Here is a 24783-nt window from a genome sequence, read left to right as displayed (position 1 = left end):
AGGTCAAAGAAAATATTTTCAAAACACACACACACAGAAAGGGGAGGGAGGGGGAGAGAGAGAGAGAGAGAGAGAGAGAGAGAGAGAGAGAGAGAGAGAGAGAGAGAGAGAGAGAGAAGAGAGAGAACAACAACAAAATAACAGGCATCAATGGTTATTGGTCACTGATCTCTCTCAATATCAGTACTCTCAATTCTCCCAATAAAAAGACAAAGACTAAAACCACACATAATATCAAGGACAGACATCACCTTAGGGATAAAATTAATGGGGGAAAAAAGGACAGTCTAAGCAAAGGGACCTAAAAAGCAAGCTGGTGTAGCCATTTTAGTATCTGGCAAAATAGACCCAAAACTAATCAGGAAGACATAGTTTCCTAGGACACTAATTCCTACCAATGGAAAAAATCTACCAGGAGGATATTGCAGTTCTTCACATCTATGCCACAAATGCAAGGGCACCCAAGTTCTTGAAAGAAACACTTCTCCAGCTTCAATCACATACTGACCCTTACATACTGAAGGTGGAAGGCTTTAATACTCCACTCTCACCAACAGCAGATCAACCACACAAAACCTAAACAGACAATTGTTAGAGAAAAATGATGTGGTAAGCCAAATGGGCCTAAAGGATATTTGCAGAATAGTTTACCCAAACTCAAAGAGTATAGCATCTTCTCAGCACCTTTTGAAAATGTATCCCAGACTCCACCTAAAGTAGTCTACACAGGTGAGAGTGTGCACTACAGAAGCTAACAGCTTCTGGGACAGGCGGGAGTCACAGAGCTTCTGAGGCAGCCCCCTTTTCGGCTCCAGACATCTGGGCACCTTCCCGGCCAGTGGATAGGTGTCTGCCCGGCCCTGGAGGGCTTTGCCTCACCATCAGCTGGAGACATCGTGGTTCTGAGACTCTGCCAAAAGTAGTCTGCACAGGTGAGAGTGTGGACTACAGAAGCTAACAGCTTCTGGGACAGGCCAAAGCAACACAGCTTCTGGGACAGGTCCTGCTTTGGGCCTTCCATCTTCGGCCAGGAGGGAGGTCCGAACGCCAGATATCTGTGCACCTTCCCTGTAAGAGGAGAGCTTGCCTGCAGAGAGTGCTCTGACCACTGAAACTTAGAGGAGAGAGCTAGTCTGCCAGGTCTGCTGATAGAGGCTAACAGAATCACAAGAGGAACAATCTCTAAACAGAGACAACTATAACAACTAACTCCAAAGTTTACCAGATAGCGGAAGGTAAAGGTACCAGAAACCAAGACCACTCACCATCATCAGAATCCAGCACTCCCACATCGGCCAGTCCAGGGCACCCTAACACACCCGAAAAGCGAGACCCAGATTTAAAAGCATATGTCATGATGATGGTAGAGGACATCAAGAAGGACTTTAATAACTCACATAAAGAAATACAGGAGAACACTGCTAAACAGGTAGAAGACCTTAAAGAGGAAGCACAAAAATCCCTTAAAGAATTGCAGGAAAACACAACCAAACAGGTGATGGAATTGAATAAAACCATCCAAGACCTAAAAAGGGAAGTAGACACAATGAAGAAAACCCAAAGTGAGGCAACGCTGGAGATAGAAACACTAGGAAAGAAATCTGGAACCATAGATGCGAGCATCAGCAACAGAATACAAGAGATGGATGAGAGAATCTCAGGTGCAAAAGACTCCATAGAGAACATCGGCACAACAATCAAAGAAAATGGAAAATGCAAAAAGATCCTAACTCGAAACATCCAGGAAATCCAGGACACAATGAGAAGACCAAACCTACAGATAATAGGAGTAGATGAGAATGAAGATTTTCAACTCAAAGGGCCAGCAAATATCTTTAACAAAATTATAGGAGAAAACTTCCCAAACCTAAAGAAAGAGATGCCTATGAACATACAAGAAGCCTACAGAACTCCAAATAGACTGGACCAGAAAAGAAATTCCTCCTGACACATAATACATCAGAACAACAAATGCACTAAATAAAAATAGAATATTAAAAGCAGTAAGGGGAAAAGGTCAAGAAACATATAAAGGCAAGCCTATCAGAATTACACCAGAATTTTCACCAGAGACTATGAAAGCCAAAAGATCCTGGACAGATGTTATACAGACACTAAGAGAACAAAAATGCCAGCCCAGGTATTGCCATACTATACCCAACCAAACTTTCAATTACCTTAGATGGAGAAACAAAAGTATTCCAGACAGAACCAAGTTCACACATTATCTTTCCACGAATCCCGCCTTTCAAAGGATAATAACAGAAAAAAACCAATATAAGGACTGAAACCACGTCCTAGAAAAAGCAAGAAGGTAATCCCTCAACAAACCTAAAAGAAGACAGCCACAAGAACAGAATGCCAACTTTAACAACAAAAATAATAGGAAGCAACAATTACTTTTCCTTAATATCTCTTAATATCAATGGACTCAACTCCCCAAGAAAAAGACATAGAGTAACAGACTGGCTACACAAACAGGACCCAACATTTTGCTGCTTACAGGAAACTCATCTCAGGGAAAAAGATACACACTACCTCAGAATGAAAGGCTGGAAAACAATTTTCCAAGAAAATGGTCTGAAGAAACAAGCTGGAGTAGCAATTCTAATATCTAATAAAATCGACTTCCAACCCAAAGTCATCAAAAAAGACAAAGAGGGGAACTTCATACTCATCAAACGTAAAATCTTCCAAGAGGAACTCTCAATTCTGAATATCTATGCTCCAAATACAAGGGCAGCCACATTCATTAAAGAAACCTTAGTAAAGCTCAAAGCACACATTGCACCTCACACAATAATAGTGGGAGACTTCAACACACCACTTTCATCAATGGACAGATCATGGAAACAGAAACTAAACAGGGACGCAGTGAAACTAACAGAAATTATGAAGCAAATGGATCTAACAGATATCTACAGATCATTTTATCCTAAAACAAAAGGATATACCTTCTTCTCAGCACCTCATGGTACCTTCTCCAAAATTGACCACATAATTGGTCACAAAACAAGCCTCAACAGATACAAAAATATTGAAATTGTCCCATGCATCCTATCAGACCACAATGGACTAAGGCTGATCTTCAATAACAAAATAAATAATAGAAAGCCAACATTCGCTTGGAAACTGAACAACACTCTTCTCAATGATACATTGGTCAAGGAAGGAATAAAGAAAGAAATTAAGGACTTTTTGGAGTTTAATGAAAATGAAGCCACAACATACCCAAACTTATGGGACACAATGAAACCATTTCTAAGAGGAAAACTCATAGCTCTTAGTGCCTCCAAAACGAAACTAGAGAGAGCACACATTAGCAGCTTGACAGCACATCTAAAAGCTCTAGAACGAAAGGGAGCAAATTCACCCAAGAGGAGTAGAAGGCAGGAAATAATCAAACTCAGGGGTGAAATCAACCAAGTGGAAACAAGAAGAACTATTCAAAGAATCAACCAAACGAGGAGCTGGTTCTTTGAGAAAATCAACAAGATAGATAAACCCTTAGCCAGACTCACTAGAGGGCACAGGGAAAGCATCCTAATTAACAAAATCAGAAATTGAAAGGGAGGCATAACAGCAGATCCTGAAGAAATCCAAAACACCATCAGATCCTTCTACAAAAGGCTATACTCAACAAAACTGGAGAACCTGGATGAAATGGACAAGTTTCTAGACAGATACCAGGTACCAAAATTAAATCAAGATCAGGTTAATGATCTAAACAGTCCTATATCCCCTAAAGAAATAGAAGCAGTCATTAATAGTCTCCCAACCAAAAAAAGCCCAGGACCAGATGGGTTTAGTGCAGAGTTCTATCAGACCTTCAAAGAAGATCTAATCCCAGTTCTTCACAAACTATTCCACAAAATAGAAACAGAAGGTACTCTACCCAACTCATTCTATGAAGCCACAATTACTCTGATACCTAAACCACAAAACGACCCAACAAAGATAGAGAACTTCAGACCAATTTTCCTTATGAATATCGATGCAAAAATCATCAATAAAGTTCTTGCTAACCGAATCCAAGAACACATCAAAACAATCATCCATCCTGACCAAGTAGGTTTCATCCCAGGGATGCAGGGATGGTTCAATATATGGAAATCCATCAATGTAATCCAGTATATAAACAAACTCAAAGACAAAAACCACATGATCATCTCGTTAGATGCAGAGAAAGCATTTGACAAAATCCAACACCCATTCATGATAAAAGTCTCAGAAAGATCAGGAATTCAAGGCCCATACCTAAACATGATAAAAGCAATCTACAGCAAACCAGTTGCCAAGATCAAAGTAAATGGTGAGAAGCTGGAACCAATCCCACTAAAATCAGGGACTAGACAAAGCTGCCCACTCTCTCCCTACCTATTCAACATTGTACTTGAAGTCCTAGCCAGAGCAATTAGACAACAAAAGGAGATCAAGGGAATACAAATTGGAAAGGAAGAAGTCAAAATTATCACTTTTTGCAGATGATATGATAGTATAAGTAACCCTAAAAATGCCACCAGAGAACTCATAAGCCTGATAAACATCTTCAATGAAGTAGCTGGATATAAAATTAACTCAAACAAGTCAATGGTCTTTCTGTACACAAAGCATAAACAGGCTGAGAAAGAAATTAGGGAAACAACACCCTTCTCAATAGTCACAAATAATATAAAATACCTTGGCGTGACTCTAAGGAAGTGAAAGATCTGTATGATAAGAACTTCAAGTCTCTGAAGAAAGAAATTAAAGATGATCTCAGAAGATGAAAAGATCTCCCATGCTCATGGATTGGCATGATCAATATAGTAAAAATGGCTAACTTGCCAAAAGCAATCTACAGATTCAATGCAATCCCCATCAAAATTCCAACTCAATTCTTCAACGATTTAGAAAGGGCAATCGGCAGATTCATCTGGAATAACAAAAAACCTAGGATAGCACAAACTCTTCTCAAGGATAAAAGAACCTCTGGCGGAATCACCATGCCTGACCTACAGAGCAATTGTGATAAAAACTGCATGGTACTGGTATAGCGACAGACAAGTAGACCAATGGAACAGAATTGAAGATCCGGAGATGAACCCACACACCTATGGTCACTTGATCTTCGACAAGGGAGCTAAAAACATCCAGTGGAAGAAAGACAGCATTTTCAACAAATGGTGCTGGCACAACTGGCGGTTATCATGTAGAAGAATGCGAATTGATCCATTTCTATCTCCTTGTATTAAGGTCAAATCTAAGTGGAATAAGGAACTCCACATAAAACCAGAGACACTGAAACTTGTAGAAAAGAAAGTTGAGGAAAGCCGCAAAGATATGAGTACAGGGGAAAAATTCCTGAATAGAACAGCAATGACTTGTGCTGTAAGATCGAGAATGGACAAATGGGACCTCATAAAGTTGCAAAGCTTTTCTGCAAGGCAAAAGACACCGTCAATAAGACAAAAAGACCACCAACAGATTGCGAAAGGATAGTTACCTATCCTAAATCAGATAGGGGACTAATATCCAATATATATAAAGAATTCAAGAAGGTGGACTCCAGAAAATCTAATAACCCCATTAAAAAATGTGGCTCAGAGCTAAACAAAGAATTCTCACCTGGGGAATACCGAATGGCTGAGAAGCACCTGAAAAAATGTTCAGCATCCTTAATCACCAGGGAAATGCAAATCAAAACAACCCTGAGATTCCACCTCACACCAGTCAGAATGGCTAAGATCAAAAATTCAGGTGACAGCAGATGCTGGTGAGAATGTGGAGAAAGAGGAACACTCCTCCATTGTTGGTGGGATTGCAAGCTTGTACAACCACTCTGGAAATCAGTCTGGCGGTTCCTCAGAGAATTGGACATAGTACTACAGGAGAATCCAGCAATACCTCTCCTGGGCATATATCCAGAAGATGTCCCAACCGGTAAGAAGGACACATGCTCCACTATGTTAATAGCAGCCTTATTTATAATAGCCAGAAGCTGTAAAGAACCCAGATGCCCCTCAACAGAGGAATGGATACAGAAAATGTGGTACATTTACACAATGGAGTACTACTCAGCTATTAAAAAGAATGAATTTATGAAATTCCTAGGCAAATGGATGGACCTGGAGGGCATCATCCTGAGTGAGGTAACCCAATCACATAGGAACTCACACAATATGTACTCACTGATAAGTGGATATTAGCCTAGAAACTTAGGATACCCAAGATATAAGATACAATTTGCTAAATGCATGAAGCTCAAGAAGAATGAAGACCAAAGTGTGGACACTTTGCCCCTTCTTAGAACTGGGAACAAAACACCCATGGAAGGAGTTACAGAGACAAAATTTGGTGCTGTGACGAAAGGATGGACCATCTAGAGACTGCCATATCCGGGGATCCATCCCATAATCAGCTTCCAAACACTGACACCATTGCATACACTAGCAAGATTTTGCTGAAAGGACCCAGATAGAGTTGTGTCTTGTGAGACTAGGCCGGGGCCTAGCAAACACAGAAGTGGATGCTCACAGTCAGCTATTGGATGGATCACAGGGACCCCAATGGAGGAGCTAGAGAAAGTACCCAAGGAGCTAAAGGGATCTGCAACCCTATAGGTGGAACAACAATATGAACTAACCAGTACCCCCTGGAGCTCGTGTCTCTAGCTGCATATTAATCAGAAAATGGCCTAGTTGGCCATTAGTTGAAAGAGAGGCCCATTGGTCGTGCAAACTTTATATGCTTCAGTACAGGGGGGAACGACAAGGCCAAGAAGTTGGAGTGGGTGGGTGGGGGAGTGGGTGAGGGAGCGTGTGTGGGACTTTTGGGATAGCACTGGAAATGTAATTGAAATAAATACCCCCACCAAAAAAAGAAAAGAAAATGTATCCCAAACTGACCACATGCTGAGGCACAACACATGTCTCAATAGCTACAAGAAAACTGAAATAATACCCTGCATCCTATCTGAACACCATGGATTAAAGCTGGATATCAACAAGAGAAACCTTATCAACTCATGAAAACTGAGTAACTCTACTGAGTGAGAAATGGGTCAAAACAGAAAGGAAGAGAGAGTTTCTGGAACTGAATGAAAAGGAACAGACAACAAAGCCAAACTTGCGAGAGCAACCACAGTGAAAGCAGTGCTAGCTACGAGGAAAGTTCACAGCACTGAGTGCCTGCATTAGAACTTGGAGACATCGCATACAGGCAAAGGAACAGCACACCTGAAAGCTCTAGAACTGAAAGACATAAGTACACCCAAAATGCCTAAACAGCATAAAACAATCAAACTCAGGGCTGAAATCAATAAAACAAACCAACCAAATACCAAGAAAACACTGAAACAGAGAGTTGGTTATTTGAGAAAATAAGATTGACAAACCCTTATCAAAATGAACTAGATGGCAGCTTCCTCCTGCAGCAGATGGGAACAAACACAGAGACCCAAAGCCAGACATTACACAGAGAGTGAGAGACCTTAGAACACTCCTCCTAGATGGGATGTCTCCATCCAATTCATCCCCCTCAGAGCTCAGAGTACCCACAGAAGAGGAAGTAGAAAGAGTATAAGAGCCAGAGGGAATGGAGGACACTGGGAGCACAAGGGCCTGTAAAGCAACATGCTCAAATCCCATATGAACTCACAGACTACGTAGCTCTCACAGGGTCTGCACCAGATCCATTGTGTATATTATTGCTTCCAGTATAGTGTTTTTATGCGACTCCTGAGTGTGTGAATGAGTGGGCCATGATTTCTTAGGCCTTCTCTTGGGTTCTTTCCCCCTTTTTTTGTTTATTTGTTTTGTCCAATTTTAATGTGTTAGCTTTTGTTTTATCTCATTATATTTTATTGTATTCTTTTTTTTAAGTGACAGAACTGTAAGCAGGTCTGTATGGTATTTTCTGAACTAGTTATTAGTGACCCATAAGTGGAAGAAGATCCAGCCCATTGTGGGTGGTGCCACCGCTGGGACACTGGTCCTGGGTTCATTATAAGAAAGCAGACTGAGCAAGCTGAATAAGCCTGGACTCAATGGAGTCTGCACCAGCTCCTTCCTCCAGATTCCTTCCCTATTTGAGTTCCTGCCCGAGCTGTTTTTGATGATAAACTGTTATACGGAAGTGTGACTGAAATAAACCCTTCCCTTTCCCCTTCCCCTTTCCTCCCCCCCCCCCAAAGAAAAAGGAAACTTCACTCAGATATTTACAGCACCTTTTTTACAACTGCAAAAAATAAAAACCTAGAAGCAATCAAGATATTCCCCAGTAAGTGAATGGATTTTTAAAAAGTGATATATCTAGACAATGGACTGTCATCCATTAAAAGAAATGGATTAGCTATTAACTCACATAAAGACTTTAAGGAATCTTAGAAAACCATTTCTTTATGTTGTGTGTATGTACATTTGTGTACACATGTAAATTTCAGAGAAAAACCTGAGTCAGTTCTCTCCCTCTACCACATGTGACCTAGAGATGGAACTCAAGGCTTCAAGCTTGGGCACACACACCCTTATGCACCGAGATATCTCACCACTTCTGATGAATCCTTTTGCCTTTTTGATACAGGAGCTTGTTATGTAGCCCAGGTTGGCCTTGATCCTCATGACTTAACCAAGGTAAGCAACAAAAGAAAGTAGGAATAGACTAGAACCTGAAGTATAGAACAATACAAATGATGGAATAAATAAATGACTGGGAGAGTAGACAAAGCTCCCCTGGACAGTCTCAAGGAGTGGGCTTCCCACTCCTTTCTGAGGAGTTCAGTGTAGAAAGGAAGGAAAACTCAGTCAGGTGATCAAAGTTACCATCAACAACAGTATGTCATGTTGGTGGGTCACTTAATCTCAGTGGTCTTCTTCTCCCAGAGCCCCAAGCGAAGCCTAATCAGGAGAAAACATGGGGTAAATTTCAAAAGGAGGGGCACTTTATAAAATACCTGACTACTGTTCACAACTGTTAAGGTCACTGAAAACAGGAAAAACCCAAGGATGTGTCACAACTACATGGGGCCTAAGGTGACAAAACTATGTCTCTGTGAAAGTGATAATGTGGCTGAGCTGTGAGGTAACACCAAGTAAATCTGAGTTTAATATAAACTTTAATAAACATAAAGAGATAGATGAAACACTAACGGATATGGGGTGTGAAATCTCCCCGTTTTCCTATGAAGTAAAGTACAGGCAGCTTTAAGCCTGTGAATATCATCACATGCATAATGAAGGCCTGGCCTAGTAGCTTATACATATAACCCACAACTTAGGCAAAGGGATGCACAGCATTTGAGGGCAACCTATACCATACAGTATGTAGCAGCCCGACCTCAGCTTCAAAGTCAGACCCTGTATCACAACCACCAACCCCAAAACAGCAACAAAGCCAAAAAGATTTACTGTTTAAGGCTCATGTGGTTTGTGTCCCCATGGTACTTTTGACTCAGACCTCACCACCCATTTTCCCAGAACATCTGTTTAAGAGAGTTACGCACATTTGGCCAGGTCACATAGTTTGAGGAGAAGTCTGTTGCTTTTTCAGACAATCTTTGCATGAAGCACAGGTTAGTCTAGAACCCACTAGTCTCATCTTCCCTGAGTGCTTGGATTTCAGGCCAGGGCTCTGAGGTGATGAAGGTGGGTTTCATCAGGAGCTAGAGTCCAAGGTTTGTTGTGTTTTTAAAGAACCATGAGTTCTTTACAGTTTGGAAAAACAAAAACTGCTTTGTAGTCTCCTTAGTGGATTTCATGTCCCGTGAAGCTTTTTGTTCTATCACCTATATTCAATCTCTGCTCTGACATAGTAGGAAGTTTCAGAGACTCAGTAGCTGGTAAGAGAGAACTCTAGAACCAGCATTGGCTTTGAAGGTACCCCGATTTTCTTCTATTTCACCCCAGTACTGTCATCCCTTTTAATGTCTCTTCTACAATTTCTCCAGAATCCACTATCCTGTCCTCTTGGGTTTTCTTGCCTTTATTCAGGCCTTTTGATCTTTTGCCTAGAATTTTGTTTGTTTGTTTGTTTGTTTGTTTGTTTGTTTTTTGAGACAGGATTTTTCTGTGTAGCCCTGGCTGTCCTGGAACTCACTTTGTAGACCAGGCTGGCCTTGAACTCAGAAATCTGCCTCCCTCTGCCTCCTGAGTGCTGGGATTAAAGGTGTGTGCCACCACGCCTGGCTCTTTTGCCTAGAATTTAAGTAGTAAAAATTTCACCATCTCCAGAGTTGCCCTCAATTTGCCCTCTGCACTGTCAATTTTCTATGACTCAAATCTGATCATATCACTCTTCTGCTTTTAAATCACTTGGTGATGCTTTGGCTCTAAGAGAAGAACCCCAAGTGTACACAATGTTATGCCATCTAGACTTCTAGCTAGATAGCCTTCCTTATACCCACTCTGACCCCTGCTGCTCTAAGTGGCACCATCTATCCACACAACTCACCCTGGAAGGCTTGAACCTCCAAAAGACAGGTTCCATTTCTGTAATTCAGTAGCAATATGAGACTGCCCAGTGCTAACCTCTTGTATGGATGAGCGCTCCATATATACTGATGGATGGATGAAAGAAAGAAAGAAAGAAAGAAAGAAAGAAAGAAAGAAAGAAAGAAAAGAAAAGAAAAGAAAAGAAAAGAAAAGAAAAGAAAAGAAAAGAAAAGAAAAGAAAAGAAAAGAAAAGAAAAGAAAAGAATAAATGAATGTACTGCCAGCCTTGCCCAGGTAAGGGAGAACAGATGGAGGACAAGCACAGCTCCAAATGTTTTCCTGTAACTCCCGACTCCTCTTCCACTCCCCTCACCCTGAGTGGGTTTTTTTTTCCTAATTTATAGACTATCTTGGATGTGTTTAGCATTGCCATGCATAAATGATATATTCATTCTTCATAAATCAATTCCTACATAGCCATCTGGAAAACAAGAACCATTTTTACTAACTTTTAAGTTCCATGGAACTTACTTTTTAGTGCATGCTATCATACTCAGTTAAAAAAAATCTGTGAAATTCCTAGCCAAATGGATGGTCCTGGAGGGCATCATCTTGAGTGAAGTAACACAATCACAAAAGAACTCACACAATATGTATTCACTGATAAGTGGATATTAGCCCAAAACTTAGGATACCCAAGATATAAGATACAATTTACTAAACGCATGAAACTCAAGAAGAATGAAGACCAAAGTGTGGACACTGTGCCCCTTCTTAGAATTGGGAACAAAACACCCAGGGAAGGGTGTTTACAGAGACAAAGTTCGTAGCTGTGATGAAAGGATGGACCATTTAGAGACTGCCGTATCCAGGGATCCTTCCCATAAGCAGCTTCTAAACGCTGACACCATTGCATACACTAGCAAGATTTTGCTGAAAGGACCCAAATATAGCTGTCTCTTGTGAGACGATGCCGGGGCCTAGCAAACACAGGAGTGGATGTTCACAGTCAGCTATTGGATGTATCACAGGGCTCCCAATGGAGAAGCTAGAGAAAGTACCCAAGGAGCTAAAGGGATCTGCAACCCTATTGTCGGAACAACATGATGTACTAACCAGAACCCCGGAGCTCTTGTCTCTAGCTGCATATGTATCGAAAGATGGCCTAGTCGGCCATCATTGGAAAGAGAGGCCCATTGGACTTGCAAACTTTATATGCCCCAATATAGGGGAATGCCAGGGCAAAAAGAATGGGAATGGGTGGGTAGGGAAGTGGGGGGGAGGGTATGGGGGACTTTTGGGATAGCATTGGAAATGTAACTGAGGAAAATATGTAATAAAAATATTAAAAATTAAAAAAAAGCAAAAAGAAAAAAAAAGCAAAAAGAAAAAAAAATCTGGCATTTTCTACATAATTTCACCACGTTTCAGTAACTTTCTGGCCTTTTTTTTTTCTATTAATGGTTTCTTTACTAGGAAATCCTATAAGACATTAAATAAGGAAGAAAGACTTTGAAAGCAAAGCAAGAAAACTGCACCACAACAGAATATAAGGTAAGTGAGCTAATTTTTGCATGTGTCTCATAAAAAGAAGCCTCTTTACTTTGTGGACAGATCTGAATGAACTGTAAGCAGTAACGCTTCTAAGAATCTACTGAAAAGTGGTGGAGGACTACTTATTTAAAAACATATTATATGATCATAGGCAATATCAAAAGGCATCGTTGGCTTCAGTTTTCTAGCCCATGAAATGGCAATAATGAGTAATGACTTACCCTGATTATGCACTGCTACCAAATGAATACAGGAAAGGTCCTGCTGAGAATGCCATAAGCAACTCTTTTTACTACACTGATAGGTGAGTTTTGGTCTCATATATTGAGGGCATATATTGAGGTATCAGTTTAGTGATAGACTAATGACCAGTTACTAAAACCAGTTACTGCTATAACTAACATACTATGCTTGTAAATGCATGTACATACATATGTTTGCTTTTTCAGAACTATGCTAATAAGAAAACCCATAACTATAAAGGCATAAATACCTCCTCTTTTATGAACTTTAAATTCACAGGCTAGCTCCTGAGGTACCTTTCCTACTCAAATTTCTTGTCATCCTTGCTTCCGATTTCATTTTGATTTTTGAGACAAGGTCGTCTTTTACAGCTTGAACTACTTCTATAGTCCAGATTGTCCTTGAACTCTCCATCCTCCTACCTCAGCTTCTGAAGTGCTAGGATTACCAGTGTGCAGCAACACATCTTGCCTTTGAACCTAAGGTTATGTTATCTTTCTTTGTACTTTCCTTCCTTTTGGGAGGAGGGGAGATTGGCTATTTTAGGTAGGCTCTCATTAGTGAATCTTAGCGGACCTATAACTTACTATGTAGACCAGGCTAGTCTCAATTTTCTGGAAATTCTCCTGTCTATGATCTGGAGTACTAGGATTACAGACATGCATCACATGCCTGAAAACCCTTTTCATACTGCTATGTTCATTCCAACTTTGTCAGGTTGTCTTAGGGTTTTACTGCTGTGAAGAGACAACATGACTAAGGCAACTCTTATAAAGGTGAACATTTAATTGGGGCTGGCTTACAGCTTCAGAGGTTAAGTCCATTATCATCATGGCAGGAAGCATGGCATGGAGGCAGACATGGTGCTGGAGGAGCCAAGAGTTCTACATCTTGATCCACAGGTAGCAGAAGAAGACTGAGTGCTACACTGGGTGTGTAGCTTGAGAATACGGGGCCTCAAAGCCCACCCCCACAGTGACATAATTCCTTCAACAAGGCCACAGCTACTCCAATAGGGCTATACCTCCTAATATTGCCACTCCCTAAGGGCCAAGAAGTCAAACACATGACTCTATGGGGGCCAAACCTATTCAAATCACCACACATCTTTGGAATCCTTCCCTATCTTTCCTTTAAAAAAGTGATGGGGTGTATCTTTTTTAAACATGTATGGGTCTTTTAAAAAAAAAAAGATGTATTTACTTTATGTATATGAATACACTGTAGCTGTCTTCAGACACACCAGAAAAGGGCTTCAGATCCCATTACTGATGGTTGTGAGTCACCATGTGGTTGCTGGGAATTGAACTCGGGACCTCTGGAAGAGCAGCCAGTGCTCTAAACCATGGAGCCATCTCTCCGGCCCATGTGCATGGGTCTTTAGCTTGTATGTATGTTGGTTCCAACAGAGGCCAGAAGAGGGCATCAGATTCCATGAAACTGGAGTTACAGATGGTTGTAAGCTGCCATGTTGCTACTGATAACTGAACCCAGATCTTCTCCGAGATCAACAAAGTGCTTATAATACCTATGCCATTCCTCTATCCTTGATGTATTTTATTTTGCTGCTGTTGGCATTTGATGTAGAGTCTTCCTTATGTAGCCCACTCCCTGACATTGAACTGGTGATCCTTGTGGCTCAATGTCCCAAGTGATGGGATTACAGTCCACTCCAAATCTGTTGAGTTGCCTGCAAATTGCATAGGGAGCTCCAGCTTTCATAAGCCGTGACCCATGCTGGAGTGGGCTTTACTGACACAGTTGTCACTGAATCATTTTTACTCCTATAAATAACCCCTCACCTATAGTCCTGTATGCCAATAAAACTCACTAGTTCACCAAGTTAGCCTTTGGTGGGATCTATCATGGGCTCCCTATCTGGACTAAGGAGAGATTTGTTCAGGTCTCTCCAGAAATAGTATCTGTCACATAATGCCTGCTCAAATACACTTTTCTGTAAACTCTGATTCTTTACACAGACAAATGGACATGAAATAATTCTTGTAAGAGCTATAGCACTTATAGATTATAGCATAAATAATCACATAATAATAATGATACATACAGAGTTTCTTTGAAAATAGGGCCTAATTATGTCGTCAAGCTTAGTTAGCATCATACTCCTAGGCCCAGGTCTTTCTAATTACAACAAGAAATACAGATGTCAAAAGAAAAGACTAATAAAAAGTTCTTTCAGATTAAAAACAAAACAAAACAAAGTTGAGGTGGGCATGATGGCACACACCTATAGACCGTAGGACTCCAGATATGAAAGTACGAAGATCACTAATTCAAGGTCACTCTTAGATGCATCATAAATTTAAGGCCAACCTTCAAAATAAATGTTTGGAAAGAAAAACCAGCTGGATACAGTGGTTCATAGCTATAGTAAACACCAGAAAGACTGTGGCCAAACAATTGCCACAAGTTAGACATTAGCCTGGGTTGCATAGTTCTAGGCCTCTCTGAGTAAAAGAGTGAGGCTCTATCTCAAACAAAGGAAGGAGAAGGGGGAGGGAGGGAAAGAAAAAGAAAGCAAAAGAGGAAAAATATAGTCAAACAATATTAGACAAAAAAATTAGTGACACTTGAATGGCTCAAACAAGAACATCAGGTGAACAGAAAGCTTTCAGGAAAATAAAGTAAACTATTTAGCAAATATAAGAAAGTATGTTCACATTCACTAATTAAAACTGAAATTTGAAATAATAGATGCCAGAGGTTGTGGTGCACACCTTTAATTCTAGCACTCAAAAGGCAGATATCTATGAGTTCAAGGCCAACCTGGTCTACATAGCAAGTTTCAGGTCAACCAGAGAGCCACAGTAAGACGCTGTCTCAAAAAATAAAGGAAAAAAGAAAGAAAACTAACAATAAAACTTATTCACATTGTAAAGATGAAAATTAAGATATTTTATACCAATGCGGTGGAAGAAATTAACAGTCATACATTCATGCTATAAAAAAATTCTCTTAGATGCTTAAAAGATACACATATACATAGTGGCCTGGCGGTTTAAATGATAATGGCCCACATAGAATCATGTTTTTAAATGCTTGGTCCCCAATTTGTGGAACTGATTGGGAGGGATTAGGAGGTTGTGTGGCCCTGTTGGAGTAAGTGTGTCACAGGAGGTAGGCCTCAAGATTTCAAAACACTCTCGATTCCCTGTCTGTCTCTCTTTTCTCTCTCTCTCTCTCTCTCTCTCTCTGTCTCTCTGTCTCTCTGTCTCTCATTCTTTCTCTCTCCCTCTCTTCCTCCCCACCCCTTCTTACTTTGGGATCAAGATGAGAGCTCTCAGCTGTTGCTACCAACATGCCTTTGTTCTACCGTCATGGACTCTAACTTTCTGAAACTGTAAGGCAACTAAACATGTTTTTATAGGTTTCATTGATTACAGTGTTTTGTCACAGCTACAGATAAGTAGCTAAATCACACAAATCTAGACACATACACTCATATAATACGGTTGTTCACTGTAGTATTATGTGTAATGACAAAGTTGGGAGTAACTAAAATGTATATCACTAGAAGCTTGGTTACGTGAGAACAAAGCATGTGCATACCACAGCATTGTATATAGCTATAGAAATGGCAGTGTAAGTAGGTAACCAGGTAACCACTGAAACAGAACCCAACTTTTCTGATAATTTCCTGTTAATGAAAAGTAAAATTATAAAAAGTAGAGATTTATAAAAAAATGTAAGATTTGAGCACCTACTTCATCAAGGAGGATCTATAATGCTGGCCAATAAACATATGATACGCTGCTTATCATTAACCATTAAGAAAAGAAAACTGAAATCATGAGATAATGGTGCATACTTATTAGGAAAACAAAAATAAACATTACTGATAATAACAAGAGCTGCCAAAGATGTAGAACACACAGAATGCTCATATAGAGCAAGTTAAGATACAAAATTTCATGAGCACTTTGAACAATATTTTGGCATTTTCTTTGAAAATCAAACACATTTACCATGTGACTCAAGGCTTCCACTCCTGGGTATGCATTAAGCAAGAAAACGATAAGCCTTCAAGGCAGTGAGATGAGTAAAAGAATTTAGTCTTCCAAAAAGGACACAGGCCAGAGGGCTAGGAAGATGATTCTGTGGGCAATGGCACTCGCTGCTGAGTTTGGTGACTATAATTTTACCCATAGAATCTACCTGGTGTAAGAAAGGAACTGATACCTTAACTTATCCTCTACATACATGCCATGGCCCACATGCATGCTCCACCTTCCCCACACCCCACATCCCCACAAGGTAAAATAATATAGATTTCATTAATATGATCTCCTTAAGGGGAAAAACCTACTAGGGTAGGGAAAAGACCAGTGGTACCAAGGACTAGGGAGGACAGAGGTCTAAGAGCAACAAAGGTATAGCAAGAAAGAATTTTTCTACGGGTCAAGACAATTCTATATCCTTTCAGCGGTGTTGGCTACAAGAATGTACTAAAAGTCGCAAGGCTATGTGCCTACTGTATACAAATTAAAAATAGCTTTAAAAGTAGCAATAGCAATACCTTCTATTTCTCGATCTAAAGGCGGCACATCATCTCTCATAGAGAAGTCCATAGCAGTCCCTGGGATGTCCATCAAGTCTTCATCACTAGAGCTGCTCTGGAAGCTACTAAAACTCCCCTGATGAAAGCCTCTGTTATCCATGGCTCCTGTGTAGAAAGAAAAGTATTGGCCTTATAACAATGAACAATTAGTTCCTGACCAGTGTACTTGTTCACTGTGGTAAGTACACATAATTGCATGGTAAAATCGCCAACTTCAGGGCTTATTTCACTTTCGAAGCTTGTTATTTCTCAAGGCACTCACACTGTGCATAAAATTACCACTATTTATCTTATTAGCAGCAGACAGGGCCACACAATACAGGGCAATGCATACAATATATAACAATTGAGTCTGGGCAGATGGCTTGGTGGTTAAGAACACTTGTGCTTTGCAAAGGACCTGAGTTAGGTTTCCTGCACTCCCATGGTAGTGCACGACCATCTACAGTTTTAATTTCAGGGGTGCCAATGCCTTCTTCTCACCTGTGCAGGAACCAAGCATTGCTGTGATACATGTACATACATACAAACAAAGCGTGCATACAGATACAAAAAAATGTAAAAATCTGGGAGTTGGAGAGATGACTCAGTGGTTAAGAGCACTGACTGCTCTTCCTGAGGTCCTGAGTTCAAATCCCACAACCACATGGTGGCTCACAACCATCTGTAATGGGACCTGACGCCTTCTTCTGGTGTGTCTGAAGACAGCTACACTGTACTTACATAAAATAAATAAATAAATCTTTTAAAAAATGTAAAATCTAAAATTAAAAATGAAACAAATATATGGCACAGCTACAACTAAGGGTTAAATCATGATTTTTTTTTTCCTCTTATAACTCCACATTCCCTGTCATCACATCACTAACCATTGTTAATCTTGGGTATCAACTCAACTGAATCTGGAATCAACTAAAACGCAAGCCTCTGGGCATTTCTTTTGTTTGTTTAATTTATTTTTTAAATTTATTTACATTTCAAGTGTTATCATCTTATCTGATTTCCTCTCCCAGAAATTCTCTATCCAATCCCCCTCCCCTGCTTCTGTGAGGGTTTTCCTCCACCCACCCACCACTCCCACTTCCCTGCCCTCAATTCCCCTACACTGGGGCATCTATCAAGCAAGCCTTCATAGGACCAAGGGCCTCTCCTCCCACTGATGCCTGACAAGGCCATCCTCTGCTACATATGTGGCTGGAGCCATGTGTACTCCTGGGAGCTCTGTGGGGGTCTGGTTGGTTGATACTGTTGTTCTTCCTATGGGGCTACAAACCTCTTAAGTCCTTTCTCTAACTCCTCCATTGGGGACCCCACACTCAGTGCAATAGTTGGCTGCAAGCATCCCACTCTGTATATGAAAGGCTCTGGCAGAGCCTCTCAGGAGACAGCTATATCAGTCTCCTGTCAGCAAGCATTTCTTAGCATCCACAATAGTGTTGGAGTTTGGTGACTGTATCTGGGATGGATCCCCAGGTAGTGCAGTCGCAGGATGGCTTTTCCTTTAGTATCTGCTCCTAATTATCTCCATATTTGCCCCCATGAGTATTTTGTTCCCCCTTAAAAGAAAAAGTGGAGAAAAGTCTCGAACAGGGGAAAAGTTCCTGAACAAAAAACACCAATGGTTGATGCTCTAAGATCAAGAATCGACAAATGGGACCTCATGAAATTGCAAAGCTTCTATAAGGCAAAGGACACTGTCAATAGGACAAAATGGCAACCAAGAGACTGGGAAAAGATCTTTACCAGTCCTACATCCGACAGAGGGCTAATACCCAATATATACAAAAACCTCAAGAAGTTAGACTCCAGAGAACCAAATAACCCTATAAAAAATGGGGTAGAAAGCTAAACAAAGAATTCTCAACTGAGGAATACTGAATTGCTGAGAAGCACCTAAAGAAATGTTCAACATCCTTAGTCATCAGGGAAATGCAAATCAAAACAACCCTGAGATTCCACCTCACACCAGTCAGAATGGCTAAGATCAAAAACTCAGTACCATGCAGTTTTTATCACAATTGCTCTGTGGTAAAGCTTTAGGTCAGGCATGGTGATTCCACCAGAGGTACTTTTATCCTTGAGAAGAGTTTTTGCTATCCTAGGTTTTTTGTTATTCCAGATGAATTTGCAGATTGCTCTTTCTAATTCATTGAAGAATTGAGTTGGAATTTTGATGGGGATTGCATTGAATCTGTAGATTGCTTTTGGCAAGATAGCCATTTTTACAATGTTGATCCTGCCAATCCATGAGCATGGGAGATCTTTCCATCTTCTGAGATCTTTAATTTCTTTCTTCAGAGACTTGAAGTTCTCATCATACAGATCTTTCACTTCCTTAGTTAGAGTCACGCCAAGATATTTTATATTATTTGTGACTATTGAGAAGGGTGTTGTTTCCCTAATTTCTTTCTCAGCCTGTTTATTCTTTGTGTAGAGAAAGGCCATTGACTTGTTTGAGTTAATTTTATATCCAGCTACTTCACCAAAGCTGTTTATTAGGTCTAGGAGTTCTCTGGTGGCATTTTTAGGGTCAGAGGAATGGATACAAAAAATGTGGTACATTTACACAATGGCGTACTACTCACCTATTAAAAGGAATGAATTTATGAAATTCCTAGGCAAATGGTTGGACCTGGAGGGCATCATCCTGAGTGAGGTAACACAATCACAAGAGAACTCAAATGATACATACTCACTGATAAGTGGATATTAGCCCAGAAACTTAGAATACCCAAGATATAAGATACAATTTGAGAAACACATGAAACTGAAGAAGAACGAAGACCAAAGTGTGGACACTTTGCCCCTTCTTAGAATTGGGAACAATCACCCATGGAAGGAGTTACAGAGACAAAGTTTGGAGCTGACACAAAAGGATGGACCATCTAGAGACTGCCATATCCAGGGATCCAACCCATAATTAGCCTCCAAACGATGACACCATTGCATACACTAGCAAGATTTTGCTGAAAGGACCCTGATATAGCCGTCTCTTGTGAGACTATGCTGGGGCCTAGCAAACACAGAAGTGGATGCTCACAGTCAGCTATTGGATGGATCACAGGGCCCCCAATGGAGGAGCTAGAGAAAGTATCCAAGGAGCTAAAGAGATCTGCAACCCTGTAGGTGCAACAACATTATGAACTAACCAGTACCCCAGATCTCTTGACTCTAGCTGCATATGTATCAAAAGATGGCCTAGTCGGCCATCACTGGAAAGAGAGGCCCATTGGACATGCAAACTTTATATGCCCCAGTACAGGGGAACGCCGGGGCCAAAAAGTGGGAATGGGTGGGTAGGGGAGTGGGGGGGGGAGGATATGGGGGACTTTTGGGATAGCATTGGAAATGTAATTGAGGAAAATACGTAATAAAAAAATATTTAAAAAAAAATTCAGGTGACAGCAGTGCTGGCAAGGATGTGGAGAAAGAGGAACACTCCTCCATTGTTGGTAGGATTGTAAGCTGGTACAACCACTTTGGAAATCAGTCTGGTGGTTCCTCAGAAATTGGACATAGTATTACCTGAGGACCCAGCTATACCACTCCTGGGCATATATTCTCCAACACAGAAAAAAAGATTCTCCAACCTAGAACAAGGACACATATTCTACTATGATCATTGCAGCCTTATTTATAATAGCCAGAAGCTGGAAAGAACCCAGATGTCTCTCGACAGAGGAATGGATATAGAAAACATTGTACATTTATACAATGGAGTACTATACTACTCAGCTATTAAAAATGATGAATTCATGAAATTCTTAGGCAAATGGATTGACCTAGAAAATATCATCCTGAATGAGGTAACCCAATCACAAAAGAACACACATGGTATGCACTCACTGATAAGCTCTGAATACCCAAGATACAATTCACAGACAACATGAAACTCAAAAAGAAGGAAGACCAAAGTGTGGATGCTTCTGGCATTTCTGCGAGGGATTTTCTCAATGAGTTGATTTGAAGTGGGAAGACCTACCCTAAAAGTGGGTGGCACCCTCTGGTAGCAGCGCACATAAGGACAAGGAAGAAGGAAACTTGGAGTTTGCCTGTTTGCTTTCACTGTTGTAGGCAAGTTCATCTATTCTGCTTCTGCAACTACTACATTCCTTCGCTGATATTGGAACCAACTTCTTCAGATATCCAACAAAGACTGAAGACCAGTAGTTTTCCTGGAATTCTCCAGGCCTTCAATGCCAGACTGGAACTGCTAAAACATCCATCTTAGCCTTATAGACTGAGCAAATACTAGATTCTCAGACTGTCAGATGTGAGACAGCTATTATTGTGCTATCCACACTTTATCCTGTAAGCCAATCTAATAAATCCCATTTATATGCACATATTCATTCTACTGGTTCCATTCCTCAAGAACATAGCCCCCTTTCTGGAAATGCTGTATTGAACCTTTGTTTTCCATCAGTATTTTGGGCGGCTTGAGGGTAATGCTAAAGATTAAATCCAGAACCTTACACACACTATGACCGAGCTACAACACCTACCTATGGGTTTTCTCTCATAGCTCTGTGTTTTCTGTATTTGCTCTAAATTTGACTTCAGTAGATTTCTTCAAAAAAATATTTCTTCATTAATTGCTAATTCTTTCAATTTCTGTACTTTTTTCAACTAACCTTTGGAGGGTTTCAAAATTAGGAAAACAATAACCCAAATGAAATAGTTCATACATATATCATCTCAATACTTGGGGGGGGGGGATGGGGAAGCAGGACTGCTGTGGTTTCCAGGCTGGCCTGTATGGAAAAAAAGGAATAAATGTCCTTTGACAGGAAGTGACAGAAAGGGTAGCATATGTAATGTTTTCTTGGGGTACTTCCTCAGCCTTTTCATGAGGTTCATGGATTTGACAGTTTCGAAGATTAGAGGTCACAACTGGTTTGTAGGCAATCTCCTACTTGTTATCATATAAACTCTTAGGTCAAACTTACTATGAAGCTGAAGATAACCTTGAACTCCTGATCTTCCTGCCTCTACTGTGTAAGCACTGGGATTAGGCCTATACCAAGAGGTACAACAACAGAATGTCAGTTTGTAACAGTGGTTATTTTATGATGTGATATTTTGGCACTAATAAACTCTTTCTTATAAAATATTTAATTTAATCATTATGTATTTGCATGTAAGCACAATATTCTTTTAGCCAGTGTGTCTTAATCAACTGCTGTCATTTTTAGGTTCAAATTGCTCAAATTTGTTCAGTAGGAACTTCTTCATGGTGGCTTCACCTTGCTCTCCCTCAAATTTATATCTTCCTTTTTCCTTAACTATTTTCATATACATATATATACAGTCTCCAACACCCCGGTCATATACCTTCTCACATCACTTGGCCTTAATTCTGTAACCTAGGCCAATTACATGCATAGGTTTCCTCTAGAAACAATAAACTTCAAAACTAGATCTCAGTTCCCATCTGACTGTGATAAGAGTCCCAGCCTGAATTTCATTTACTTTAGTTGTCCTTTAACGAAACCTACTGTACATTGACTGTTTCTGATCCCCAAATCTTACATGTGAAATGCTTCAAACTCTGAAACATTTTGAGTTTCAACACGATACCAGAAATGGAAATCCAACATCTGGTATCCTCTGATAGGTTGCAGTCAACCTGAGGTATACTAAAATGTATAAAATGATCTTTGAACCATGTATAAGGTATATATAAAATGCAAATTAGTGTATAGACTTGAGTCATATCTCAAAGATATTTTATTATATACTCAAATATTTTAAAATATGAAGCTTCTGGTGGCAAGCATTTCTGGTTTTGTGTTGTTTTTGAGACAAAGCTCTCACTATGTAGCTCAGGCTGGCTTTGAATCTGTAATTATCCTTCCTCTGTCTCACAAGTAGTGAATATAGGCATGTACCATGATGCTCTATTACTCTCAAGAATTTTGATATGATATTAAAGGATATGAAATCTGTATCTAAAGACTTTATTCACCTCTTCCTCAAGACCATTCCTAACTAAGTTCATAAGAATTCCACATAACACTTTGCTGCTACTTCAAACTCAACAAGACTGAAAAAAACAGAACAGTACTAAAAATATTAAATTATACACAGATCATAAAAGCCAAAGAAGGCATGGTCCTTACCCTTCTCCAACCCCAGATACCAATGTTCCTTTTAAATCAAAGTATCATCAATATTCATAATTAATGGCTATCTGATTCTAGGATTCATATTTTCAATGAACCTACAAAAAATCCTCAATTTCAATTAGTAGGGTTTTCTAGGTTTCTAAAACTCTCAATTGGAAACAAACTTTGTTTTAGTTGATGAGAAAAAAATGGGCTAACAGAGTAATATACCTCGATTTCTCTCTCAATTTAAATTTATTAAATGAAATAAGGCACGATAGCATAGGTCATTAATACCAGCACTTAAGAACAGGCAGAAGGATTTGGAAATCAAAACCAGTATGAGATACATGAAACTCAGCCTCAAAACAACGGAGGGAGGGAGGGACGGAGGGAGGGAGGGAGGGAGGGAGGGAGGGAGGGAGGGAGGGAGGGAGGGGAGGGGAGGGGAGGGGAGGGGAGGGGAGGGGAGGGGAGAAAGAAAGAAAAGAAAAGAAAAGAAAAGAAAAGAAAAGAAAAGAAAAGAAAAGAAAAGAAAAGAAAAGAAAAGAAAAGAGAGAGAGAGAGAAAGAAAGACAAGTGAGAGGGAGATAATATGAAATGCCTGGGAGAATGATATGGCGGATACCTCTGAACAAAGGCAAAAGAATGTGTAAGGTGACAGAATCCTTTCCTTCTTTCCTTCCCAGTGGTTGTTTCATTTAGAACATGATTTAAGATACCTCGTTCCAGCAACTCTATTAACCACATAAATCATGGAAAGAAAGTATGGGAAGTCCAGAAATAATTTATGTTTGGCTTTGGAATGCATCCTGTGTTCAGTTTCAGATGTGTGTACCTATTGTGTTGAGAATTTGTTAGAACAAAATAACACAGGAGAAAACTCAATAAAGCAATAGCTGGAAAACTTCTCATTTTCCCCCACAGGAACCTTACAAACTCTTTCCTATAATGCACAGACATGGAACAACACAGCTAAAGTGAGCTACCTACGATGAAACTGTTCCTGAGGCAGCCATTTGTTTCCATGTTTGCACTGTAAAGTGTTTTCTTAGTAAATGCACCGAAAGACAGAGCCAATGAAAGCCGCAGCCAGTAACTCAAGCTAAACAGATGAATGAGGAGGAGTTCAACAAAGGAAATATATACCATCAGGAAAGGTGAATGTGCAATTTGCCTGTAGCCAATTCATTTTGATACATCATTTACAGTTATTTTGCAGATGTAAAGATGTTCAAAAGAAAAAAATAAAGCATTGGAATGAATAAACAAAATTCTTTAAAGTTGACATTTGAGTTGGACCAGGTGGTTCAAGCCTATAATCCTATTTATGGCAGATAGCAGTAGGATTACAAATGCAAAGCCTGTATGTACTACAGAGTATGTGCAAGGCCAGATTGGAAAACTTAGTGAGGTGTGTCTCGAAAGAAAAAGTGTTAGAAGGCATGAGAATACATCTCAGTGGTACAGCACTTGAATATCATGAGTGAAGTTCTAGGTTCAAGTCCCAGAACCAGTAAACAAACAAACAAATGAAATTTTTCCTTGTCTTTTAATATAGTTTAGTTAAAATACAATTACATCATCTCCCATTCTCTTCCCACCTTCCAACTCCTCCCATATCCCCTCACTCTCTTTCAAACTGGTTTATTATTATTATTATATATACACAGAAAAACATACAAATATGTAGATAAAACCTACTGACTCTTGCTGTTTAACCAATACAAAGTGGTCAACCTTATACACAAACAGTAAATAATATTTTTAAAGTTGATATTTGGACTCATGTGTAATACAACTCCAAGCCATAATACCTTGTGACTTGATTATGATGTTTTCAGTCCAATGAAGGTATACCTGGACTAAATCAAGCCTGCAGATGAACTAAAAG

General features: G+C 40.0%; 1 protein-coding gene across 3 annotated transcripts in view; it reads right to left on the bottom strand.

Moving 5' to 3' along the window:
* Clcn5 (Cl-/H+ antiporter 5) overlaps window positions 1-24783 on the bottom strand; it is a 172889-nt gene that overhangs the window by 47021 nt on the left and 101085 nt on the right. For all 3 annotated transcript variants that reach the window (XM_029473283.2, XM_021152880.3, XM_085838302.1), the window contains one exon: window positions 16741-16887. In XM_029473283.2, the coding sequence (XP_029329143.1) occupies window positions 16741-16887 (147 nt within the window). The remainder of the gene's footprint in view (window positions 1-16740; window positions 16888-24783) is intronic.

The sequence above is a fragment of the Mus caroli genome, unplaced genomic scaffold (assembly GCF_978045245.1).
Source record: "Mus caroli unplaced genomic scaffold, Mus_caroli_1 scaffold_5, whole genome shotgun sequence".
NCBI classification, from domain to species: Eukaryota; Metazoa; Chordata; class Mammalia; order Rodentia; family Muridae; genus Mus; species Mus caroli.
The sequence above is the reverse complement of the archived record's forward strand: the minus strand, read 5'-3'. Positions and strand labels throughout refer to the sequence as shown.